General features: G+C 34.4%; 2 protein-coding genes across 2 annotated transcripts in view; both read right to left on the bottom strand.

Annotated features, from left to right (window-relative positions):
- Positions 1-4,159: 4,159 nt before the first annotated feature.
- LOC117106286 (transmembrane protein 255B-like) lies at positions 4,160-14,297 on the bottom strand. Its single transcript, XM_033247645.1, has 7 exons — positions 14,115-14,297; positions 8,456-8,522; positions 7,525-7,664; positions 6,293-6,445; positions 5,412-5,545; positions 4,689-4,864; positions 4,160-4,245 (listed from the first exon to the last, which is right to left on the bottom strand). Exons 2-7 carry the CDS (start codon positions 8,490-8,492, stop codon positions 4,160-4,162), a joined length of 726 nt encoding a protein of 241 aa, XP_033103536.1. The 5' UTR covers positions 8,493-8,522; positions 14,115-14,297.
- Positions 14,298-21,417: 7,120 nt separating this feature from the next.
- The window catches only part of LOC117106602, a 25,866-nt gene continuing 19,731 nt past the window's right edge, over positions 21,418-27,552 (bottom strand). The window contains exons 5-7 of the mRNA XM_033247987.1: positions 26,945-27,102; positions 24,217-24,367; positions 21,418-22,546 (exon numbers count right to left, since the gene is read on the bottom strand). Of these exons, the coding sequence (XP_033103878.1) occupies positions 22,334-22,546; positions 24,217-24,367; positions 26,945-27,102 (522 nt within the window). The 3' untranslated portion in view covers positions 21,418-22,333. The remainder of the gene's footprint in view (positions 22,547-24,216; positions 24,368-26,944; positions 27,103-27,552) is intronic.

Consider the following 27,552-nt stretch of genomic DNA (forward strand, 5'->3'; position numbering starts at 1 on the left):
TAATCAATTCAATCAAAGCTAGAGAAATTTACTTGTAAAAAAATCCTATTTAGTTTTACCATGGAACTATTTTACACAATATTAAATACACATTGATAAGAATTGTTTATTTGCAATAGCGTAAAGGAACAATAAACAAACTTCTAATGGCAACTTAATTATAAACTGTTCTATGTATTTTCATCACGGCATTTAAAAGTAAATCAATTAATTGTAATCATTGTGGTTTTCAATTTTAGTCATGTATACAATTTATGTATGAATAAATAACTATAAGTCAGAGACGTACCTATAGCTGATGAAGTAGGCCTACCCTGGCGGTAAAGAAACCAAATATATTTGCAATCAAAACACAAGAGTACAGTTTATTAATTATTGCTCTTTTTCAATATTTATTCAGCAATGATAGCTGGATTTTTTTTATTCATGGGCCCTAATGAAATGGCTTATTAAACATATCTCATATTTTCCCCATTGGAATATCCATGAAGGTATTATAATCGACGTAAATTTAAAAAATTAATAAATGAACTTGCATGTGGCGAAACCGCCTACAGCTACTTTGTATCCGGATGGTAATATTCTACATAGCCTAGGTAGTAACTTGTATCGTTTACTTTAACATTAGATATAATTAGGTATCCATTACGACTTACGACGAGTAGTTTCTCTTGTGCATTCAATGGATATCTCAATATTTATAAAAAAAAAAAAGAATATTTGGTCATTAATTTGGTCATTAACTTTGCACTCAAATCTATAGGCCTATATATATATATATATATATATATATATATATATATATATATATATATATATATGCCTATATAAATTTATCTGTTTATTGTGATATAAGAAGGTAAAGGTAGGAGAATAACCCATCCATAACTCGCAGCGTCATTGCGCTGAATTTGAACTAGAAACAAGTTTGAACTAGAAAACAATTATTGCAACAGGAAACTGTGTAGGCCTGCATACGAAATTAATTATTACTTGTCACCTTTATTTATATGATTTGTGTTTCATATAAAGTATTGTAATCATAATTTTAGACGAACATATTAATAATATTAAGTGTGAGACTGTTTCGAAAGTGTAGTACTGTGTATCCAAATAAATCATTATTATTAGTTTTTGGTTTTTTTTTTTTAATGTGGGAAAAAAAAAACAAATTCAGTGGTCAAAGTTACTCGACAAAAGCCAGAATCGTTAGTGAGACAACTGTTACATGGATTACTCCATTATTCGTCTATCAGGCTGCCAACAGTTACTATGAGTCGGAGACCGCAGAACAGTTCGTCATCTCCAATAGACGAAAATTTCGACATTGGAGGCTATACTAGCAACTGTCACTCCGGACCACCTAATAAGTGCAGTTACTTTACAATGCTAATGTTATTAATGTATAGAAATCTATAGACGCAATGTACTGGTGTTGTAAATACTAGATCAAATTAAAGTTAAATTATAATAAGATTGATAGATTTAAAATATTGAAAAATAAAATTAAATAATATATTTTGAATTCCATTGTAAATGTATCCATACTATTTTTGTAAGTACAAATTTAATGAATTTCGATTAGAATCTTCCACTTTCCAATGGGTGACACTATGTGAAACGTTCTCATAATAATACGGCCTTCGATCGAGGGTGAGGGCAATTGAGGCTTTGTTGGTAATCTGAATAAAGCAACTAATACACTCTAGCCTATGTGTAGTTGGACAGCACTAGTCCTTGATCAGTGGCAAATAACAGAAATCAATATTATATGCCCTTTTCTTATAATCATTAACGACAAGACAGGATATCCAAAGAGATACCTTTTCATAAATAAATCATGATATAATAGAGATAAATTCTAAACCATCTTGTGCTAATGCTATACAGTAATTGTATATAAATTGTGAACAAAAAAAACCTGTTGAAGACAAGTAAATCATTCCTAATGATGACATAATTAACGTTGAAATACTGAATCCCAACATGGTGGCGTGTATTTCAATACTTTTGGAGTATTATTAGACTTTCGTAAATAAGAGTGTAAAAAAAATGTTGCCACAACCGAGATTATAACCCAGGGCCTTCTGTTGTCTATGCATATGCATAGGTAGAGTGCCAGGATAAAAACAAAATACAGTAGTTCCAATAGTTGTAGAAATTTATTGATAAGGCATTTTTCAGACAAAGCCCATTAAGAGTCATACACAGTATATCATAATTCAGATATGTAAAGGTCAGTACAGTATATAAAATATTCTTCTATAAAGGATTAAGTACTACTACTAATGATTTTAAACCCCATTATTCTACATAGCATAAAGTAATATGTAAATTCATTCTGATGATGACCCAATAAAGGGTGAAACATTGAATTATGGCCTGCTTTTCTTTATTCAGAGTAATGTTCATTCTATGCAAGGTACAAGAAATCCATCTTGTTTTGTTATTTTTCAGGCTGATGTGGTTTATCTGCTTATAAATTGTTATGTGTCAATTTTGTCGAAATTTCACTTCTTTTGCCTTATCTGAATAAACTTTATACAATTAAATTACTGTTGCGTTCAGTCAAACTATTCTATTGAATCAAATATAAAACTATTAAATATACATTAAATATACAGAAAAAAACAACAGTACCAGTTGCATAAACAATACCACACATAAGGATTTTTAGGATTAGTACAAAATCACTCTTTTAAAACTTTGAATATAATCATTATACTTAACTATTCAAAAATGAAAAATAGAAATATAATTACTTAAGTTAAAAGTGGAAGATAAATTGCTGTAGCATAATATTTTTTAACAATTGTGAAACAATTGTACACAAATTAATAAACATAAACATAACCAAGTCTAAGTTTTTCAATTGAATCAAGGGTGATATGAAGTTTTCATTAATAGTTATTGTTATGTTTTATAATACTCTGATTGGCCTATAAAAGGACAAAGACCTGACCTGAAAATACCAAAATCAAAGAAGAATTGAAATAGGAAGGGCAATAATAATTTTTAGTGATGGGAAACACACATCTATATTCTATATCATTCCTCTCAAGAACTAGAAATGCACTCACTTATCAAACAGAAAACATAATGCTATTCTTTGAACCTCTTCAAATTTAGAGACATAAAATGATTTATATCAATAATAATAATAATTATACAAACGAATATATATCACAATCGCTGACACCTCCTATGTATCAAAACAACTTTTTTTTTTAAAATATATCTTATACCACAGGTAGGCAAAGTGAGGCTTGCAGGCCACATGCGACCAGATGGAAACTTGCAATAGTAAATAAAACCTCTGTCTACCACTTTTGGTTTGAAAACTCTTTGTTGTTATTGGCCTGTCACAGATCATCTGTAAAAGCAACATTACAATAGAGCAAAACGAAGTATAAAGCAGTACATGATCGTTTTACAAGCAAAGCACTACAGAAATATTAGATTTTTACAATCAAAATTTGCATTCGGCCCTCAGAAACAAATATTAACTCAGTTCCCCCCATCCAAATCCACCTTTATGCCCACTTCTGTCTTATACCTTCCTATAATCTAATATAAAAACACTCTATATTCTAATATAATTAAAATCTAAGGAAATACTGATTTGCACATGTTTTAATTCTTATTTCACATAAAATTGGTTTAAATTTAATTGTTACTGCAACACAAGCCACATTGAAATTTATACACAACGCATTGTTCGTTAACAATCTTAGGTTTTCTTTTAGAAATCATTAAAAAAATATTACTACTGATGATAAAAGAGTAAGAAGCATATATGTTCAGAAGAAAAAGATGTTGAATGGGAAAACAAACAAAATGGAACAGCACCAAGATAAAATATAGGTTGGAAGACCAGAATATTAGGATGGAAAACAAACTTAAAGCTTTAGTAATTAGTAGATATACATTTATCATTTGATTCCTTCAACAAACTTCAAAGTTAATGCATGTACAAATGGGCTACATTAAACACAGGACCAACAGCAAATGATTTAAACTGAAGATCAAAGTTTTGAAAGGATCTCTATGGTTCAGTGCAAACACTGCGGCTACCCTTAGTTTAGCCGACTGAACTATGCTACTCTCAACAAGACACCTAATCAATAACTAAATGCCAGCCCCTTCTGCTGTTTGTTGCTTAATCATGATTGGCTTTCTTTTGACATTTTTGCTGATGATCTTCTAATGTTGTTTCTACCAGTATTTGTTGTACCACTGGTATTACTAAACCTCATAAATATTATTAATTAGATAATAACATATCAGATCAATTTCTTCCAGTAAGGGGTGTGGTAGCTTACTTCCCTGTGCATGCCAAATTTACAAAGGAGGCTGCTGCTGCACTTCTTCTTATGTGAACCATATGCAAACTGGGTAATTTTAGCCTCATGGACAGAAATGGATAATGTAGATGGATGGTTTGCTATTTATTATTCATGAGGTATAGTAAACAAACGCACATGGTTTTTATTTCAGTAAACCAGTGAATTCTACTTCCCTCGTCAGATGATTGGGACTAAAAGTACCTCAATTTGCTTCTTTGTGCCGGGAGGTAGTCCCAATCATCCAACACCTTGTGAAGTTACATTCACTACTTCACCTCAAACCAATGTTGTATATAAAATAAACTACTGTATTGCATCTCCACGACACTACATTAAGTATACTTCCACTATAAATTGTACTTACTGTTTTATTAAAACCACCAATTTGAGCGCCAGTAATTACACCAAGTACAGTATTCAGTGAACAAAATCCAACAGATATCCAGAGTAACCAGACATATATGACAACATCATTGCATGAACTCACGCCCTCTATATGAGTAGGAACATCTTTTGGACTATAAAGGGAAAAAAAATGGCAATTATATTAAAGATTATAAATCAGAAAATATTTCTTCTGGCTTTACCTGACTACATTTTATATAATCACAAGATAAAGAAGTCAGAATGTTTATATTTTTCTTGACATGAATTAATATATTTTATTGTATTTGCTTTTTCATCAGAAATATACCGTCAATTAGGCTGTATAAAAGTCTCATTATGAATCTTGAGACAGGTTGGAAGCGGTTTCGCGCAGCGTGAAAGGTTTGGTTTCCCAAACTTGAGGTTGGGGTTTCAATCCGTCGCTGTGCATTTCGCTTGTGTCGTTGAGCAAGGCACTTTATCTGCATTGCTTCTCTCCACCCAGGAGTATAAATGGGTACCTGGTGGGGTTGCCTGCTCCTGCGCTGATTATCAGCAGCAACACTTACAGCATGTGGACCCAATGACCAGGGAAAAGAAGTGCACTTTACAACCTCCATTATAAATGCCTAAACCAGTACCAGTACAGACAGTATCACTAGTGGTAAGCCTACGTGATTCTAACTAAACATAACCAACCCTTGACTGCTAAATTCACAATCTTCAAGCAGATAGCAACAGTAGCATGTTTCCGCTTGCACCATGGATCTACAAGTGCCACAGGTGACAATGGTCTTATTCGCAGAGTAGTTACATCTGTCAACATCAACATCCTGTAAAAAACATACAATTTTTGGAGTGGAGAGAAAGAATTAGAATAAATTTGCACTCCAATTCAGAGTCGCTATATTGGTATTGGACATTTAGCCCTTGGAAAATACAGACTGGTTATTCTTCCTGGGGAATGTATACTTGATTAAACTTGATGAGCTAAATTTACAAGGATTTTTAACACTGGAATATTTTTTGGTTGAGGTCACCAAACGTTAGTTTGACCAAAATTTAAGAATGTCAACATAGCATAAGTCTCATAATACCAGGTCTAGTGAATAGAGGATTTTTTTTCAAAAGAAATCCTGTGCTGTCCAAGGATTTGAACCCATGACCCTGGGATTGGAATGCAAGCATCTTACCACAACTCTTAACCTTCACTACTTCTTCATACACTCAGATTTAAGCCTTCCTCCAAAAACAGCGGTCCTAAGTTAGAAGAAATCACATCCGGGAGACCTGTTTAAATGAGCTAAATTTTCTTAACACATCTAATTGTACTTTGCTGTATATGATGATGATGATGATGATGATGATGATGATGATGATGATGATGATGATACCCAATGGCATTGACTTAGAGACAATTGACAAAAGAGTAGTAAAATATGCAAATATTGTGAATTTGCGGGAGATAATTTGTTTCCGGGAGATTCTTCTTGCTTGTGGGAGTGTAGGAGACTTTCCCAATTTCCGGAAGACTCGATGTGATTTGAGGGAGACTTGGGACCCCTGCAACAGATACTTACATCAGCTGCTCCTGCGGCAACTCCATCAATGATAGCGCCACAAATGCACATTAGCACACTAATCGTGATGAGTCTCACACCCCATCTCATAAAGCTGCTGCCTTCCTTCTTGTAGGAAATACCAACTAAGCCTATGCTTACACCTAGAATTGCCTAAGTAGAAAAAAAATCAAATCAAATCAGTGATAATATCACAAATAGTTGTAATCTCTATTTTCTTTTTCTTTTTTTTTTTTTTTTGATGGTGAAATAGACCAAGGGGTCAACTACAGCGCCGCGGTCAGAAATAAAAATCAATAATAGGGCTTTAATGGATTTATCACTATTATGATTTTAGACCACAATATTAGGGACTGGCATTTAAAATAACGTTAATATTTGGATAGGCAAAATTCCCCTGCCCTTTCCCGTTGGCACCACCACTGATCAACATGGCAATATATCATTATTACAGTACTTAAATAGATACCAAAAACTTTTAAGCGCAGGTTATTAGTAAGCGTTAAACAAAAATGTCTAATTCAAAAGATGGTGCATTATTTGAAATTGGCATTTCAGCCCTCCTGCTGAAAGACAAGAAAAGAGGATGGAATGTAATGATCTCCATGACTCAGCACACACACAGTAGCTACCACCAGTTTAGGCAACTAAAGACTACAGTCACACTAGAGTCTCCTCAAGCCTGGCTTGGCACACGTATCTGTGAATACTACTAATACCTTGGCAATAAACAAACAGTTGCAATTAAAATTTTACATATAATCACAGTGTCTATAGATATACAATCCTGCAAAATTTAAACTGTACGGAAATTTATTGCCAAGTTGCAAACTTCAACTCTATTTTTCTCCAAAAGTGAAAATTTCAAGTTACGTTGTTTTGCCACGGAACGGCCGCACAGTACGGTTGCGATCCCATGCCTGGCATGAAAATGTTGAGTATCCACATTTACCTAGGTTCTACTATTCAGATAGTATAAATCAATTTGACCATAAACATTGTACCGCCAGCTGTAATTGCGGTCACATTTTGTTCACAGGCTCATGTGAGACAGTAGATAGGTATATTTGAGGTCAAGCCAGGGTAATTTTTTAAGCCAGAAGGTTGATTCAGACTACAAATATCAAAACTGTGCTGAGCCAAGCTAGGCTTGAGGCTCTAGTGCAACCATAGCCTGAGTTACAGTAAGCTGATCTTTCAGCATATTGAAATTAAATGAACACATTACTTACACCAATCGAAGACCAATAAGCTCCTACATAATAATTTGTGACCATGAAGTAAAGGTACATGCCAACAGCAAACTCCATCAACGATGTGATGAGGAGAATGACGGACATCCATTTGGCACACTTTTCGCGTCTGGCATATTCTAAAGATAATAACAATTTCAATTTCTTCCAAAAAAATTTGTGGCCTACTGATAAAGATCACATAATGAGGATGGCACAGTGGTGGTAGAAACGGTGAAGTTAATGGTGTCAGTGATGGTCACAATTCATGAATCATTGATGATGATCATCATATGATGACAAAGATCGTGATCATGATATTATGACTCATTATTATCATTTGTTCATCCTTATGATCGTGATCAATAATGATGATCCTGATGAATCATGTTGATTTTGGATAACGATAACGATTAAAACATAAACTCAGAGTCGAGCTGTTGTAGCAAACTCTGAAAATATTTTCCTCTCAAACCCCCTTTTTTTTAGAATCCGGATGTATATGGCGCCTATCACAAACCGAAGAATATACAAGGCGCTGGAGTAAGTATTTTCCTGGTCACTGGAAACTAAGTTGGCAAACCAGCACATTTTTGTGCAACTTTCTCTGGGAGTACACTAAGTAATGCTGCTTTACACGCACAACGTTCAATGCTACACCATCCTACGAGGCACCCATTTATACTCCTGGGTGTAGAGAGGCTAAGTAAAGTGCCTTGCCCAAGGACACAAGCAATGCAACAGGCATACCTTACATGATGTGCCACATGCGCCTACAACAACATACAACTAATAATTAGTATTTTAGCAATCATTAACTATACTGTGCTCTCTTTAAATTTTGCCAGATTTAAATTTAAAAGAGATTGCATAATATGACTACTAAAGTTAATTACGTTGATAGCAACAATAATAAATAACATATTCTTACCAGGAGTTCTCTGTTCAATCCTCTGTGTCTGCTGCATCTTTAAAATTCAGATTTTAGTATATCCAATCTGAAAAAAAAAAATGTATTTCAAGAGAATAGTCATCTATGTGCAGTAATACAATAAAACCTGTAGACAAACATAATTTGGTCTAGCCTCATCTACCTCCCATTGGCTGAATTAATTTATGGCAATAGAATATATTTGCTCAGAGAACTTGTTAGTCATGATGTGCCTATATATCTCTGGTTCTTTATTATTTAATTTTAAGGGGCAAAATCATTTTAGATTTGATCTCACAGGCCAGAGATAACCTCCAGCGAAGTGGAAGCAATCATTAAAATTACATGGGTGATTAATTTTTGGGGGACGTGTCATCAGTTAAGAGTTTGGAGGCTCACTGTACCAATATGATTGATCCCAATAATAAAGCCTACATTTAGAGTATACAGTAAACACATTTTTTTAATGCAAATATGAACATTAATTTTACCTGTTACATTTTGTAACTATTTTCCTCATTGTACGCAGTGTTCTTTGTATTTTTATGGGCACTGTCCTTAGTACAAGTTTATATTAACAATGTAAAATGAAGTTCAAACACAGTGAACAGAACAAACCAGAGAGACAAAACTTGGTGGAACACAAGTTGGGGTATAAAGGCCTGTAATCTATTTATGGCCTATAGTAATAAGCTCAGCCTTGTTAAGTTACTGTACGAAACCAAGCTGTTTTCCCGTAAAGTCATTAGTACACGTGACACAACAGTTGCATTTTTGTCTTTGCTTCAACTTATCGAATGATATAATGTTGAATGCTTAGTTTAAGCAGGGAGTTGACTCCCTGGTTTAAGGAGTAGGATTATCATGTCTGTAGTGTTAGATTAAATTATACTTTCTAGGTCCGTTTTGCTTTCACATTTATGTAGTGCATAAAGGTCCTTGTTCATCCCTTGTTGAATGTATGTTTGATTATGCCTTCATCTCCTGGTACTATGGAATAATAGTTAACTACAAATTTCCGAAAATAAAATGATTAGACTGATTAAAGGATGGGGCCCACGTTCACATATTGGTGCTGATGAACTAGAAAGCACTGGGTTTCTGAAAGTAAATAATAGGATTGAATTCTTGCAATTTAATCATGTTCATGTTCAGAGTAAAAATGCACCTTATTGATAATTAATTTCTGTCTCTCATAATTATCTCACAAGAGAGCCAGTCAGGTTAACTAAACGTATGTAATTCCATGTTTTTCAGGTATTCGTTCTTTAACAATTTACTTTAATTCAATAAAAGAATGGAATTATCTTCTCTTCCTAACTACCTCAAATACATACAGTAGCTTTAATACCCATTATATTTTATAGACTGAACAGGGCTTAAGTTTGTGCACTGTGTGTCCAACCACCTACTACAGCACCATAGCATAACGAAAGATTGTTGCAGAACAGATCGCTCAACAGAAATGGATCCTTAGATTTTCTCTTTCCTTTTCTTCCTCTGCCTACAGACTCTTTCTAGCAAAATGGATTTTGATTACTTTCTGTTCTCTGTTTTCAGTATGTTCATTAACCTAAATATTTCTATTTTGCATCTTTCTATCTACAGTTAAGTAGAGCTATAATGAAAATGCCTAACCAAGGAGGCCTGTTACTAGCCAGGGGAATTTAAGGGGTTAGATGTGTATAAGAGACAGAGGTTCTACTATTCAGATAGTAGAAATCAATTTGACCATAAACATTGTACCGCCAGCTGTAATTGCGGTCACATTTTGTTCACAGGCTCATGTGAGACAGTAGATAGGTATATTTGAGGTCAAGCCAGGGTAATTTTTTAAGCCAGAAGGTTGATTCAGACTACAAATATCAAAACTGTGCTGAGCCAAGCTAGGCTTGAGTATGATGCAGATGTAAAACATGACATGTAATTATTAAGATGTCATACAATATTTGACCTGGAATTACCTGAATGACCTTAAATCAATGACCTTAAATGAACAATCTGCTCAGATTATTCATAATGACCTTAAATTATAATTACCTTAAATGAACAATCTTACCAGGTCAAAAATGGCATGCCTGTATTCCTTAACCACTTAGACACTAGAATTATAATTCTAAGTTAGAAGAGGAGATAATACCATGAAGATACATAGGTTTTGTAAGGTGGCCATTTTTAAATCTAAGATGGCTGCCATAATGACCTCCGATAAAATGGTTTCTATAAAAAATTGAATGCTATGACCATAAGGAGCATGTAAAAAGTTGGTGCTTTTGTCCAAAACGCCCATATGGCACTATAGCTGCCTGGCGTATTATGCATTACACCACTAAATATGTCGTCATATTTGTGGCAGCCACCTTGAAATTAATGATACCCACCTGTACCTGTATGCATCAGAACAATTTTAAGATTTGTAAATATATTTTAGAAAAAAAAATATGCTGAAATATGTTGAAAAGATCCAAGTTTTTTTCAATTTTTGGTTAAAACTAGCCATTTTTGGTGGCCATTTTGAAAAAAACCCACTTCCCCTATGTGGATTTTTCTAGACTTTTAGTACAGTATGTTCATACAGAGACCTTAAGAAAATGCACTGTGCAAACAGAAATTCTGTTGCAATTTTTTCAACCCTAAGATGTTTTTTTTTGTACTACTTGCCAAGTATATCACACTCACTATTCAATTATAGATTTAGCTATTGGTGACACGAGTGTTTTCATTTTACTACCATTCTACTATTCAAAACCTGAACTACCTTTTTCATGTCATGCATTATTTAAAGTTTAAAGTCAATATTTATTCTAGAATAGAACCGTCACTTATTTGTAGGGCAAGAATACAGTATTTGTAAACTATAAATATTATTATTGCATTTCATAAACAATTATACCACTCATCTTTCTTTTAATACTGATTTTCACAAGGTCTGAAATTTTAACACGTAACTCCACATATTTTCAAAAAAATTATTTATGAGCAGGCCAAAACTGTACTGCGATTCCACATACATGTACTGTACGTTCTGAATTGTAGTTTTCCAGTGTTTTTAGACCCAGTAAAGTTAAATAAATGTAATCTGTATACACAGTAACCTATTACAATGGCCAATACAATTTGTGGTGCACAGTACAAATTGACTCACAACTTTACTTCCTGATGTCACACATGATGTCACAATGTGTGACTCACTCACCACCACCAGGCAGATGCCCAGTACACTGTTCAATACGTTACTAGAGAAACATGATTGCCTGCAATTTGGAACTGATTAAATATATACTGTACTAGACAAATTATAGGCTTATTTACCAAACCTGGCTCCAGAAATTTGCCTACAGGGGCAGTGGCAGCTGTAGGATATATTTTCTAGAGGGGGGGGGGGTACTACAATTCTTACTATACTCTCAAACTCAATTCAATAAACACACATTTCATTTCATGGGAGGCCATTGACCGCTCCACTTTTTCCACTGGAGGGGCCTGGACCCCCAACTTTAGTGACTGCTTCAAGCATCAGTGACGAACATCATTCATGAACGCTTTACAATGTCATGGTGTTTAGAGACCTTGTTTATTTTCCCCTTTAATAAATTGACTTAAATACAATATAGATTTTTTTTTCATTTTCAAACGAACATTACAAGTTCTCTTTTTGAGTTGAGCAACCAGTGTGTACCATATTGGTTGACGAGACCTGTAAAGCACGCATTCGTAAAGTTTCCTTGAAACCTATCCTTGAGCATGAAGAAAACAATGGAATCGCTTGTCCGCCTTGCGAAAATTCTGTATTTAGGCACAGGGCGGAGGTGTAGGCACATGCTGCGACGCTCTAGTTCTGTTTATGTTAACGATGAAGATATAAGTGTAAGTGATTGGCTTACAGTAAACCATCAAACTAACGTAATATAACCACATTTAAATTCCATCTAATTTAACAAAAACAAAGAAACTTAATTAGGCCATTTATTTAAAATAAAGTTCTCTGAAAGTTAACTACAGAATTTATAGCACATTGTAATTAATAGAGTATATAGGTTGTAAAAACTGTAGTGAAAACCTTTTCACTTGACAACATGAATTAATCATTTGTGAAACAAAATGATAGGCTAGGTCAAATGTTATATTAAACAGTGGGGAGTTCAGCCGCCACCCTCTAAAATTTTCAAAATTACTAAAAAAGATGAAGACAGAAAATTATATTCAAATTTAAATCTGTGGTTTTTTTTTTTTAACTCTAGGATGGAAAACCGTTGTACCCACTACCGAAATGCTGGCAGTGGGGGGGGGTAGGTGGTGGGTGAAGGTGGTGGGGAGAGCGGAAGGCGGTAGGGGAGGAGAAAGGTGGTGGGAGATGAGCAGGTATTTTGATTTGCATGTGGCAATTGTAAATACAGTAATGTAATGTACTATGTAATGTAGGCCTACTAATAATGTACTGTATCTTAAAAAGGGAGGGGTTAAGATAAATAAGGGGAAAGTGCTTGAGTTCTGGGTTGAGAGGGATGGGGATAAGTTGAAATCATAGAAAATTAACCAGTAGGCCTTGCCTAGCATGATTTTAATCAAATTTTGTAACGTTTGAATGTTGTATAATCTTTCACATAAAAATCTTAAGTTTCATTTAAATCCAAACAAGATGATATTTTTTTTAACATACCTACCAGGCCTAGAACAAAAGTAGTAGGGGGGGGGGATAGATTGGGCCTATATATGACTAGGCCTAGGGCCTAGACAAGCCTAATGTAGTACTACTAGTACTACTACCTACGCCAGGCCGGCGCTAATGCACTTTCGCACCTAATTTTTAATTCTTTTTTTTACCTGAATTTTCTTCTCACAGTCACAACACATAATTATAAAACATTTTTACAAGATTCAACCACTCATAAAGTAATTCTTTTCAACAAAAAGATACCTTTATAAATATAGGTTGATACCTGGTTTCCGCGCTTGCTAGCACGACGAGCTGTACTTTTTTGCAATCAAGTAAGAAATTGCCAGAATGTCCAAGTCAATTCTTAAATTTTGAAACCATTAAAGGCCAGTCTTATAATTTTAATTGGAATTTTCCCATGAAACATGCAACAACAAAATGTGGCATCATGCAGTACCATCTTTTTGAACTTTCTCGTGGTAATCAAGGTTAATCGAACCGATGTTTATCATTGGCTTTAATAGTTGTTTTTCTGGATTTAGGCCTAGGCCCCTAGGCCCTATTTTTCGATCTGTGTATGCATTTGGATCATTACTAATTTTGGAAGTAATTATTTCATGTGAACACACATACATAGTCAAACAACAGCACCATACAATATAAAGATTGACATACTGTACAATACGGCAAATAGATAAGTTTTCATAAACATTTAATCAAAAAACTTCACGCTGCAAACTCGGACATTCTGGCAATTTCTTACTGATTGAAAAATGGCAGCCTCTCGTCGTGCTAGCGAAAAAAATTAAGAATTAAAAGTTAGGTGCGAAAGTGCATTAGCATCTACCAGGCCTTGGTTGGCACGCTATATACAGTAGTATATTATCGGCTTTGCCTAACCTACCATTCCTGCCTACGACGTAATGATAAAAATGATGTTGGTAGGCCTAGGCCTAGTCACTAATTCAACAAATTACTCAATCCTCACAGGTCCATACTTACATATTACATTAAAACCAACACATTCACAAGTATCTAGTGGATGACAAAAAATTCAACTGTTTACAGTCTCGCTACCACTCTACTAAAATGACAAAAACAATTTGTAATTTGTTTGCCACACACACCCTCTGTGTACGGTGGCGTTTTGATGGCTGTGACTTTTGAGTTTTGTGATCGTTTTAACGTTTTGTTTTTTTCCCAACACAAGGTCAAAGGCCAACTGACTATTCATCAGCTGTGCACTGTGACCACTGCAATTGGGATTTATCCCAAGATCTTTGGATTTTTAATGACACCTTGGGACCTTGGGATTTTTTCATTAAATTTTGGGATTTTTGGAATGATATGGAATTCTTATTTTTTCTATCAATAAGTGAACATCTGTTCAGTGACCTTATATAACACCACATAGTTGACAGTTGTGAATGAGAGTTGTTTATTTGTTCAACAAGACCTATAAGTAATTCCAATACTTCTGTTAAGGCAGTGTTGTTTAAGGCCATTTAATCATTTTTCAAAAATAATAAGGTGCATTTTAAAGTTATATCTCTTGATATATGTGTCCCATTGGCGGATAAGCTGTTTGCTACAGTACGTAGGGTAGTAAAGTTAAGCAAGAATATTGCACCTAGATGCCAGAAAATCTCGCATCGTCTCATACTTTGCAAATGATTTACTGTGTTTTAATTTGACAATTATAATTTCAATAAAATTCATCAAAAATACTCCCAAAAATGAAGTTATAACAATCAATACCTTTTCTATTAAAGTACAGTATGCTACTGGAATATTTTCTGTGTAATGCAAATAAAATAAAGGCAACTGACCTGTCAGTTTTTATGTACAGTATATTAAATTATGACATTCGCAACCAGCACCACCATCCCCAACCCACCATCCCCACACACCCAACTTCAGAAAATACACGGTTGAATCAAAACCAACGAGAGTACACATTTCAGTACAGTATAATGAAATTCATTGGAAAAGCTTTTAAATTGAACTATTAAAAGAAGTTGTCTGATTCCTGTACTAATATTTTGCGAATCTTGGGATTTTTAAAGCAATCTTGAGATTTTTTAGACTGATCTTGGGAATTTTGAGCAGTGGTTTAATCACGATGCCAAATCTTTCACCGTGTGGTAAGGCGTAGGCCTATTACCCGTGCTTCATTTCATTTCATTTATTTATTCCGCCACTAAACAAAAGGTACAGTACAACAACAATTTTGGTTTCCCCATCTTTTTTCACTTGAAAAGCACATAATTTCCTGAAAATAATATGTTTACTGGTACAACAAAAATATAAATTTGATTCCATTCTTATGACTTTTTATATAATGTGTCCCTAACCATTTATTTACTTATAAAACATCGGTAAAATGTGGGCGGGGTTAGCAAAAAAAAAAAAAATCTCCCTCCCTCATAAGTTTTTATTCTTTGATAGGGTGATGAACTAATAATTTTTTTATGGGTCCTTATCTCAATTATGTATTTTACTTTGAATATCAATGCATCGGCAAACAGCCCAAGGGTGATATGGCCTTAGAAAAATATAAAATAAAAATAAACAGTCTCTCTCCCTCATCACTTTTCCAGCCCATATAGCGTGATAAACAAATAATTACTTTTCATTGGGCCTCCAATAAAAACATTACTAGTCTATCACCCTCGCGAGCATGTCTTTTATGGTATTGAAACAAAAAAAATGGGGGGGGGGATGGGATTTTTTTTTCTTTATTTTTTCTTTTACTTTCTTTTTTTCTAGTAAAAGTTTTCAGATGTGGTTTGTATTATCTCAATCCTGTTTTACTTTGAATATCAATGCACCAGCAAACAACCCAAGGGTGATATTTGGCTTTAGCAAAATAAAAAATAAAAGTAAAGAGCCTCCCTCACTCGTCACTTTTCCAGCCTAGATAGTGATAAACTAATAGCTTTTTTTTTATAGGGCCTTATGCTAAGTTTGAATCGAATCCATTTCCTAGTTATTTCATGATGAATTATTAAATATCTCATATATCTCAACATCTTGCAAACCTGTCGTGACAGTTTCTCAACCCTCTATGTCGCTTTCTCCTGCCATTCAATTTTTATTTTGAGTGATGTTCGATAATGTAATTTTTATCTGATATTTCTACCTTTGTTTTTTGGTTTTGTTTTGTTTTTTTAATTTTTTTTTTTAAGTCTTAAAGTGTCTATTTTTATTCAAATATATGATAGTAGGCCTATTTTATTACAGTACTGTATTGCACTATAGCCAAGATTTAAAAAATAATTTAAATTTGAATTTTTTAATAAATTAATATTTAAATAATTTATGTACATAGAGTCATGATTTATTTATATATATTATTTATTTATTTATTTATTTATTTGAATCTAAATTTTTATGTTTCAACCAGTAATCTATTTAGTCCATTATGCTGGCAGTAAAGTTGCCATAGGAAAGACAAATTGTTCATTGATGAGAAGAAAAAAACTCAATTTTGTAGTTGAAAATATTCGAGGCTGAAATTGATTATAAATCCCACGGAACCTTACCGAAAGCTGCGATCTAATCTGCTCTTTCCCCTTGACCCCACCTCCTTCATTCCGCCAATGATCCCCCACTGCCGCACCCTCTACACCACCAATCATGGAAATCCTGGATACGGCGCTCTGGAGGTAGTTGCTAATTACAACGGGTTCAGCCGAGGGAGCGGGCTTCGTATGTTGACACAATACTGTACTTAGCAGGGGTGGCGGCAGCGGGTGTGGGGAGGGCCCCTTCGGGGAGGTCTAGCTTCTCGCCCACATCCTGTCGGGGAGAAAAACCACAATTCGTCGGGGAGAAATAATGTAATAATAATAATAATAATAATAATAATAATAATAATAATAATAATAATAATAATAATAATAATAACTTATTCGACATTTCACTTTTATAACAGTGGCAACACACAATTAAGTGGTGCAGTCAATCTTAAACTAAGAAAAAAAATGAACAAATTGCTCTTATTAAAGAAAAATAATCAATTTAGACAAGGCTTAACAAAAGTATCTACGAAAACTAAACAATAGATCAAACAAAAACAAAAGGCTTAACAATTGGGCCTATTAAATAATGTGGAACAAAAAAATTGCTTTTGTTAAAGAAAACATAATCAATTTACACAAAGCTTAACAAAAGTATCAATGAAAACGAAATTAAAATTAAGCAAAAACAAAACGCTTAACAATAAGGCCTATTAAATACCGAAGAACCAAGAAAAGTAACCTAAAGCAACCATAGAAGTCTGTTATATTTTCTCTATGAACCAATAATGTAAAATCAAACCGGAAGCTCCACTGGTTAATCTCAGATAAGAAAGTATAATACCTGTCTCTTATACACATCGAACAGAGATACAGGTTCTGTCAATCTCGGCTGCTATACCACACATACAAACACCTGCATAATACAGGGTCAGTCCAAACATGGCTGACAATCGTTTCTTTACAACAAGTATATTTTATTATATTCAATTTCAAACAAGGTCGTAGTGGAAGCAAGCCTCCATTTACCATAAAACATTAACGTACGTGCTTTAGCAATACAAAAGGTACTAAGGCTTAGCATATCATTTATAAAGCTCGACTCAGTACCAAGTATTAATATTGGATAACGTGGGTACTCTATCTAAATTATTTTTTTTTTATGAAACGCCACACAGTTTTAGCGTCCTCGCAGTAATAGAAGTAGTGTATTTCATCTACAACTTTACATTTAGTACCCAAATTGTTGCTGACAAATTTCCATTTGTATAATTGCATTCTTGTAGGTATAATCATGTGTAAGAGTTCAAAATTCAATTGCTTAATTCTATTTTCTTTGATCATAGAAATTCTTCTGTTCCAAACTTTTTTCCAGTCAATTTGTAGTTCGTCAAGTATAGCTTCCCATTTACATTGAATCTTTATAGAAAGTTGTACTCTATTTTTTGTAGCAAATTATACAATTGTTTTGTCATACTTAACGATGAGTTTTTATTCAAATTCTTATCTTCATTTTTACATATGCTATGCTTATATAAAATACTCTTCCATTCATTAGGAATGGTATGAGTATTCTAGTGTACTCTGAGATCCAGTTATGTTTGTACCTTATCTTTTATACATATGAATTTGTTTCCCAAAATAATTTGTTCCATAATATTGTTGTAGTTTACTGGAAAATTAAGTTGATTTTCATTAAACCATTCTATTGCGTAAGCAACAGAATTGTAAAAAAGTGGGAATTTTGAGTGTAACGAAATTTTTGAGAGGTTTGCAATAAATGACATTGGTCAAAAATTTTCGAAGTACAATAATGGCAAGATTTCCCATTTAACATCGTCACCATCGTCAATAGACGCCTGAACCATTTAAGTTTAAAGGCCGCTACCTCTGATCTAAAATCAGTAACCCTAAGTTCACCTTGATCGTCAGCATACATTATTTTTCATTTAACTTTGTCAGTTTTGTTTTTCCATATAAATTTAAAAATAATTTTGTCAACCTAGTTTAATTATATTTTCAGGAACATCCAGTATGCTAGCATTGTACAAAAGTTTTGATATAGCAATAGTTTTGATAATGGTAATTCTACCAAACACAGTTAGATTTCTCTTCCCCCATGCTGTTAATATATTTTCTAAAGAAACTTATTTATTTTTCCAATTTTTTTGATAGCAAAACTCAGTTTTGTCATGTCCTACATAAATTCCAAGAATTTTGATCGGTTCAGATGACCAATCAATATTACCTGGTGTAAGTTTACTATTTTTTTGTCTGCCTATCCATATAGCATTTGTTTTTTTTTTTAGTTTAATCTCAGACCTGAGTCGTCGCCAAACTGTTCAATTACTTTTATGCTTCTGATAATACTTTCCTTATCTTTCAGAAAGAGGACTGCGTCATCAGCAAGTCGGGCAATTTTCACCACATGAATATGATTATTTACAGAAATATTTATTCCATCAATTTTTTTTAAAAAAACTTCTTATCTTGGTTTCAAGTACCTCTGCAAACAAAACAAATAACAGTGCCGAAAGCGGGCAACCTTGCCTTATGCCCTGATTCATATTAATTAAGGCTTTCGGAAACCTAGCCATTGTTTGTAAAGATACTTTCTGTATTTGTATACATAGTTTTAACCCACTGTATAAAAGAGATTCCGAAGTTAAATTTTCGGGGAGTATTAAACATGAAATTTCTATCAACTGTATCAAAAACTTTTTTAAAGTCAATGCTTACTAGAGCTCCATCTAATTGGTTGATATCCATGTGCGTCATAATGTCTTCAATTAGACGTACATTATCACCACCAAACCGGCCACATACATAACCTTTTTGGTCACTAGTACCAATAGATTTAACAACATTTTGGAGTCTTTTTGTAAAAGGACAAAAGCTGTAAATTTGTAATCAGTGTTAAGCGGTGTGATTGGTGGCCAGTTATTGAGATTCTGGTGATCACCTTTTTTATAAATTAAGTTAATCACCCCTCTGCGTTGCGTTTTAGAGAATTCTTGGTTCTGATAACCATAGTTTAAGGTGTCACAAACAATTTTATCAATAATAGGCCATAATTACTATTTTTGATTACACCAAGATATTTTGTGGATGATAGTCTGGGTAATTCAATAACAAATCCTCGAGAACGGTTAAAGGTATACATATTTTTAAAAATATTTAAACTGGGGGAGGGGAATGATCTTTTGTCTTTTCCTCAGGACTAGCCCAGCTTTAAATAACAAATTTAACACACAGACACGATCGTTAAATCTTAAAACTATCATAATGCGTCTAATAAAACCATACGTTTTGGAGACTTTTGGTGTAGCATGCTGAGCCTGTTCGGCCCATTCCAAATTAGGCCTACTATTTATGATTACACCAAGATATTTTGTGAATGAGTCTGGGTAATGCAATATTTTCGAAGACTAAATATGCAGGCGAATTTTCTCTGCCTCGAAGACCTACTTACGTTCATGACCATGCATTCATTTACGCTCATACCATTGTTATTACACTAAGAACAGACATTATTGAGATCATATGTAAACAAAAAAGTCTCATCGGCATGAGTTCTGCAGAGAAGGGCGTCATCAACATATTGGGGAATGCATGATGAGTTACAGTCCGACAAGTCAAACACAAAAGAGTTATGTAACAAAGACTACAGAACTGATCCTTGGGGAACTCCAGAAAGAAACTTGAATACGTACGTACCGGAAATCGCCCCCTCAACTGCTTCACTTCAGCCAACGAGGAATGAAGCTAGCCATTGCCAACCGTTGCCCTGAATACCATAATAATTATAGAGTATACTAAGTATACAATAGCTTATGTCAAAAACATCTACAAGGAAACATTATAATTACACAAAAACTACATTAACCGTTTTTTAGCATGTCTCTAAAAGCAAGCGGTATCCGGTTCAATGCAATTTATTTTATTGCTGCATATGCCATCATGGGCCAATATCCGCACAAAATATGACAAAAAACAAGTGAAAATTTATAGTATGAGTACTGTCTACAATAGTGTATGGTAACTATGCATTAAGTGGTAGAAACGTCACTCCACTAAGGTCCTAATGACCCGCATACCCCACCTAACCGAACTATCCTGGGGTAGAAACCTCACTCCACTATGTTCCTGTGACACGAATACACCAACTTAATCATACTATGTATCCTAGGGTAAGGACGTTAAGGTAAGGTCCTAATGACAAGCAATCCCCACCTCTCCGAACTATACATTCTGGGGAAGGGATGTTACTCTACTCTACTAAGGTCTAAAATGACCCGCATACGCCAACCTTAATCAAATTATGCATCCTGGGGTAGGGACGTAAATCCACTAAGGTCCTGTGACCTGCATACACCAACTTTAAACCGAACTGTGCATCACGGGGTAATACTCCTTTAAGGACCCGCATACCCCACCAAATATTTAGACATTTCTTGTAAAGTATGCTGCACAGTAATATTTAACTTTTAAATTCATCATGTAAACCCACACAACAAATGCAATTGAAACTGTAAATGCAGTTAAAAAGAGCCTGGCAAACTAGAAGTAAAATTATGAATCAAGAATAATTAAGCAACTTCAGTCTATGATTTAAATTCATATATATATGTATGTTTGTATGTCAGTGGTGGGGCCCCGTCGGGGAAGACGAGTAAATTTTGAAGCAACAGCTAAAAAGTAAACGTAAGTAAACAGCCAGAAATAGAACCAGAGCTTTCGGACAACACCAGTCCTTCCTCAGTGGCGAGTGAGGAATATATATATATATATATATATATGTATGTATATAGTTGTAGGTATATGTATGTATGTATATGTGTATATATATATGTATATTGTGTAAACAACGACTTTTACCTCTGTGTTAAGTACCGGTAGTTATTTAAAAAAAAAAAATTTTTTTAAACATTGTTGGACTGAAATGTTAAACTTTTTAAATTTGTCAGCAGATGAATTTCAATTCTTTAAAAATTTTAAACATGCCGTTTTATATCTATGGAAATACCTTTATTAAGTACATTTTTAATCTTTTTCAGCCTATTCTATTGTAATATGGTAAACATTTTAAAGTTATCTTTAGTCGTTTTTTACGCTGTGTTTTAATTCTGTACAGTATTTGAATTTATTTGTTCGACGTTTATTATTATATTTTTAATTATATGTTGTATGTTATACTCTTGTGAACGCACCGTCATCGTGTGCCACTGTTTTAAAAGTGAAGTTCAAATAAAGATTATTATATAGTACATGCAACAACTTAACACACTTTGGAGTAGCGGGGATACTTTTAAAACTTCTAAATAGTGCACAGTGCAACACGTTGTTGAATTTTAACTGTAAAAATTGTAATGACATTTTTAAAATGCCATTTTAAATGTATGGCTAAACGGCATATTTTGCTGTGTGAAACACGGGAAATTAGTTTTGGGCAATGTTAATAAAAAACAAATATAAGGGTAATGGTAATAATGTGAGATAGGTAGTAAAAAGTATACCGCAACGACATAAGTGGCATGCGACGTGCACATTATAGGATGATGATGATGATGATGATGATGATGATGATGACGATGATGATGATGACGATGATGATAATGATGAAAAACGAAAAAGGTCGATGCTCAACAGTTCTAGAGGCTGTGTTGGAAGCAGAAAGAAAAAAAATCGATGATCTTATAACTATACTGTAGTGGCGGTGCTTTCGTGCACTACTCTAGAGGGGTTGGCTTCTGAGGTTGCTGGAGAGGCCTTTTGTGTATCAAGATTGAGCTCTTGTTGCCCTTGGCTAGGATCTGTTGCTTGTTGTAAAAACATTGAATTTTGCAGAGGTGGCGATACATAAATATTCGAATTTTTTGGCAGTACAATTGTCATGTCATGTTGACTCCGAACCTGAAAAATAATCAAATTAAAAAAATAAAATTTTGTATACCTCAGTTTTTTGCTTTCTTTTTATATCAAGCTTACTTAAAAACTTAAAAGGAGAGGTGAATAGTGTTGCAATAGCGCGCGTCTGTGTGTATGTGGGTGTATGTTTCTGTCTGTCTGTCTGCCGGGCGGTCTGGGTGTCTGTCTGTCCTCCCGAGCGCATAACACAAAAACTACTGGATTGATTTACTTCAACTTTGACACATTGCCAATAAATACATGTATCTCGGTCCTCCTTGAATTTGGTGCTGATCAGAAGTAAAACCGTGGATCGACTCGAGCGGATCGATCATGTTTCTCTCTTTAGTGCTACTTTGTCTGTTGCATTGTACTTGGTTGTATGTGAAAAAGAGCCACAGTAATTTTTATGTAGTGTAATATGAGCGTTGCAAATGACAATAAATCGAAATTGAATTGAATGTGTCAAACCTAGGCCGGCGGACCGGAAGCAGTCCGAACGGCGTGCAAACTCGATGATGCATGGCGGATGGAATGGATCGGCCGCGATTTTTCGAACATCATACAGACGATTATCTTTACACATAATACGTGCACCTTTACCGCTCGGCTACACTTCACCATGTTACAAGGAAGAAGTTATTACATTTTGGTGTCGATCCTTGTTTTGGAGTAAATTTGAGGGGCATTTAAAGTGCTAACGTCCCAGACCTAAATATCTCAAAAAAGCTATCAATGGATATAAATGAAAATTACCAGAATTGTTTGGCATTATAAAATGAAGAAATGATTAATGTTGGTGACGATACGACGTAGGGTGTGGATATAAGGACCATTTAAAAATATTATTAAACAGGTAATTAAACTACCGTATATAAACAACAATTTGCGTTTTCTTTTTTATATGCATGAACAATTCTCGCTTCCAATCACTGAATTACTCAAGGTAGATGAACTAAAAATGCACTGACTTACGCAGGGTCGGCTCATGAGTTGGCTTGTTAGCCTCCATATCACCTTCGCTATTACCATTGTAGCTATAGTTTGAGCCTCATTAACGTTGCGTTAGTTTCTATGTTCATTTTTTATAACTTAATATTTTTATTAGCAGAAAAAGTCTTTGTTCTTGTTCCGATTTTTTTTTCTTTCTTTCTTTTTCTACCCCATTTTCCTATGTTTTTGTACAGTTGTTTCCTAACTGGCACTTTAGTCACTTTCCGTGCTTGGGTTGTTGTCCAAGCATAGACTATCAAAATGTGCATAATGAAATATGTATTTTGAATATTAATAAACGGGTAATTAAACGTTTATGTTAATGCAATTTGTGTTTTCTAAAGTTTTTAAGCTATAGCTACAGCCTTATTAAACACGCAATTACTGTAAACTGCATGAAAAATTTTCGCCCTCGACTCATAACATTACACAAGGTAGACAAACTACACTGACCTCGGCAGTGTCGGGCTCTTATCGTAATGGTATAAGAATTCTCAATATCAGCCTCGCTATTACCACTGCAGTCAAAGTTCGAGTCTCACCGAAGGTTTTCATGTGGTTTTTTTCTTACTTCATAATTTTCTTTAGTATGGTTTCATTTTTGTTTTTTGTGTTTATTAGTTTATACTTTATTTTTTAGTAAGTCTGTGTTGTTAATGTTATTGTTAATATTATGAACTTACAGTTTTATAAAACAGCCTGAGTCGATTTTGAGTAAATACACCAAGTATAACATTCAGGAAACAAAATCCAAAAGATGTCCATAACAACCAGATATACTTGACAACATCATCACACGAACCCACGCCATGTATGTGATTAACAACATGTAGACTACAACAAAAAAACAAACAAACAAACAAAAAAAAAAAACCACAAAAACATATTTTAAAAAATAATGAATCAATTTATAAAAATATGAAGTTCACGCCGCCACGCCCACCTCAGCAAAGCAATAAGTGGTTAATAATCGAGCTCTCCTTTCGCCCACTGCTGTATCTCCACTGAGCTCATGGGTGTACTCACTTTTTAGCTCTTAGTCTCTTTAACTCAAATTTGTCACCCTCTTTTTTATTTTTCGGCTTGACTGACGGGGGTGGGGGGGGGGCACGGCCCTCACCCCCACCCCGTTTAATCTGCACCAGGATGGGCCGTCGAAAGGGACTCCGCTAACTACAGCCTCTGAGACATTGGTACTGGTTGGAGACACTCCTCCAGTGGTGGCGCTAGAGGGAGGGGCTGGGGATATAGTCCCCCTCCCCTCCCGTCGGGGAAGCACAGCCCCTCCCACTGTCGGGGAAGACGATAAGTTTTGTCGGGGAACAAACGAATAAAAAAAATATTTACATGTAATATTCGTTTAGCCACCATATTGTTTGTGTTAACTTTTCATCAGAACAACAATAACAATAACAATAATAGGCCCTAATAATAATAATAATAATAATATTAATAATAATAATAATAATAATTCAATGAGACTTATTAAAAATAATTTGCGTTCTGTTATGACAAATGTTCATTTAGATAGCCTCATGATGGTTGGAATACATCGTGATAGGTGAAGCAACCTCGACCATGACAACGTGGTTGACAGATTTCATGCAAAATTTCCAAAATATAAAATTTCATTTAATTATATGGTTACATTGCATACTCTTTGTTTCTTGCTTCATAGTAGAGTCATTTTCATGAGATCTGTGACTAATTTTAGGATAAGTCCCGTTTGGGGGCGTTTTTCAAAATGGCCACCAGTTGATTTGGACGCTTGTATCTCGATAACCACTGGTGTCTTGATTTTGGTCTCAAATTGTTCACAATATGCATGTTCCTATTTGTTGTAATACAACTTTTTATCAAAAAATGGAGGGAAATGCGGTTTTTGAAAGTTTGACCTTTGACCTTGTAATGTCATATCTCAGTAACTACTGGTCATAGAGACTCACAATTGATTGCAACTTGTTCAGAAGATTCCTGTTTATATTCGTCCTAATGAAAAAAATATTCAAATAGTGACCGGAAACGGTACATTCTGACCTTTGACCTATTGTAGGGTTATTCCATGTCAAATCAACCAGATTAAAAAGAAATTCCTGTATGACCGTCTCAGATTTTGATGAAACTTCATAAAAAATGATCCATTTTATGAAAAAAAAAAAAAAAAAAATTAGCCTCATAGGATATGTAGTTTTCGAGATATTGACTCCTCAAAAATATGGGGCGTGGTTCTTCAAGATGTGCAAACGCAATTTACATCAACTTTGGAAGCTTATAACAGGAGATTGGTAATAGCTATTAGGGTCAAACTTGGTATTCTAACATATTTTTTGCCATATTTGACAAATATCGCCTTATATTAACAGTTATCCCTTCCCTTTTGAAGTTATCTGCACTCAAAGTAGCCGCTTTGTTTAACAATGCAAATTTTTTGTGATTTTCGAGGTCACCCTCCGTCTATTTGAGTGGGTATATACACTTCATATTACAGAAATATTATCTATGTGTAGTTGTCTCTAGCCACATGCAAGCGAAATATGGCGAAAAATATGTTAGAATACTAAGTTTGACCCTAATAGCTATTACCAATCTCCTGTTATAAGCTTCCAAAGTTGAAGTAAATTGCGTTTGCACATCTTGAAGAACCACGTCCCCTATTTTTGAGGAGTCAATATCTCGAAAACTACATATCCTATGAGGCTAATTTTTTTTTTTTTTTTTTTTTTTTTNNNNTTGGTTTTTCATACAGTGGATCATTTTTATGAAGTTTCATCCAAATCTGAGACGGTCATACAGGAATTTCTTTTTAATCTGGTTGATTTGACATGGAATGACCCTACAATAGGTCAAAGGTCAGAATGTACCGTTTCCGGTCACTATTTGAATTTTTTTTTTCATTAGGACGAATATAAACATGAATCTTCTGAACAAGTTGCAATCAATTGTGAGTATCTATGACTAGTAGCTACTGAGATATGACATTACAAGGTCAAAGGTCAAACTTTCAAAAACCGCATTTCCCTCCATTTTTTGATAAAAAGTTGTATTACAACAAATAGGAATATGCATATTGTGAACAATTCTCTCTGACCAGTGGTTATCGAAATACAAGCGTCCAAATCAACAGGTGGCCATTTTGAAAAACGCCCCCAAACGGGACTTTCCCCGAATATCTGGGAGGTATATAGGAGCTATATTTTATCTAAATTGGTCCATCTTGCCAAATCCATCTGCCCTCTGTTCGTTTTACCCTCGCTGTGGTGAGCGCCTCTCTCCCCTGCAAAAATTCTAGGGCTTTCCAACCACCACCATGAAATTCATCCACTAGCTGAAATTCTACTCCATGAGGGTTTCGGCTTACAAAAGCGATCTCATTAACATTATCAATGGCGAATAACATTTGAACAAACTGACCCATAATTGACAAATTGACAGTCAAACTGATAATCTTGCAGGCGATAGCAACAGTAGCATGTGTTAGCTTGTACATAGGTTGCACAGATTCGGCCTACTACATCGCACGTCACATCGCGTGCAACTGGTGAGTACATACATCTATCTAAGTTTACACCCTGTTAAAAAAATATTCAAATTATTTACCAGGAAAGAAAGCAATAATATATGACAATTATAACAATAGGAAAAAAAAAAAAACATTATATGACAATTATAACAATAGCAAAAAAAAAAAAAAAAAAAAAAAACTTTGCAAAAAAAAAAAAAAAAACTTTAGTAATTGCAAAGTCAACGATTATGATATTAAACAATGTTGATAATTATAATGAATGGGATGATGGGTGATTGCACAAAAACACAAGAAAACCAGAGTAAGTTTAGTACGGTATAATATATAACGTAGTATTTGATAATGGGTTCCTGTATAAAGAAGCATGTGCAAAACATGAAATGTGCATGGACACTAAATGGCATATTTTTTCCTCTTCCATTAAAGAAAAAGACGACTGACGACGACGGCGCAGTGGTGGCGCCAGAGGGGGCTATAGCCCCCCCCCCCCCCCCCC

The sequence above is a fragment of the Anneissia japonica genome, unplaced genomic scaffold, assembly GCF_011630105.1.
Source record: "Anneissia japonica isolate Jap-2015-1 unplaced genomic scaffold, ASM1163010v1 scaffold142_len1259957_cov175, whole genome shotgun sequence".
Taxonomy (NCBI): Eukaryota; Metazoa; Echinodermata; class Crinoidea; order Comatulida; family Comatulidae; genus Anneissia; species Anneissia japonica.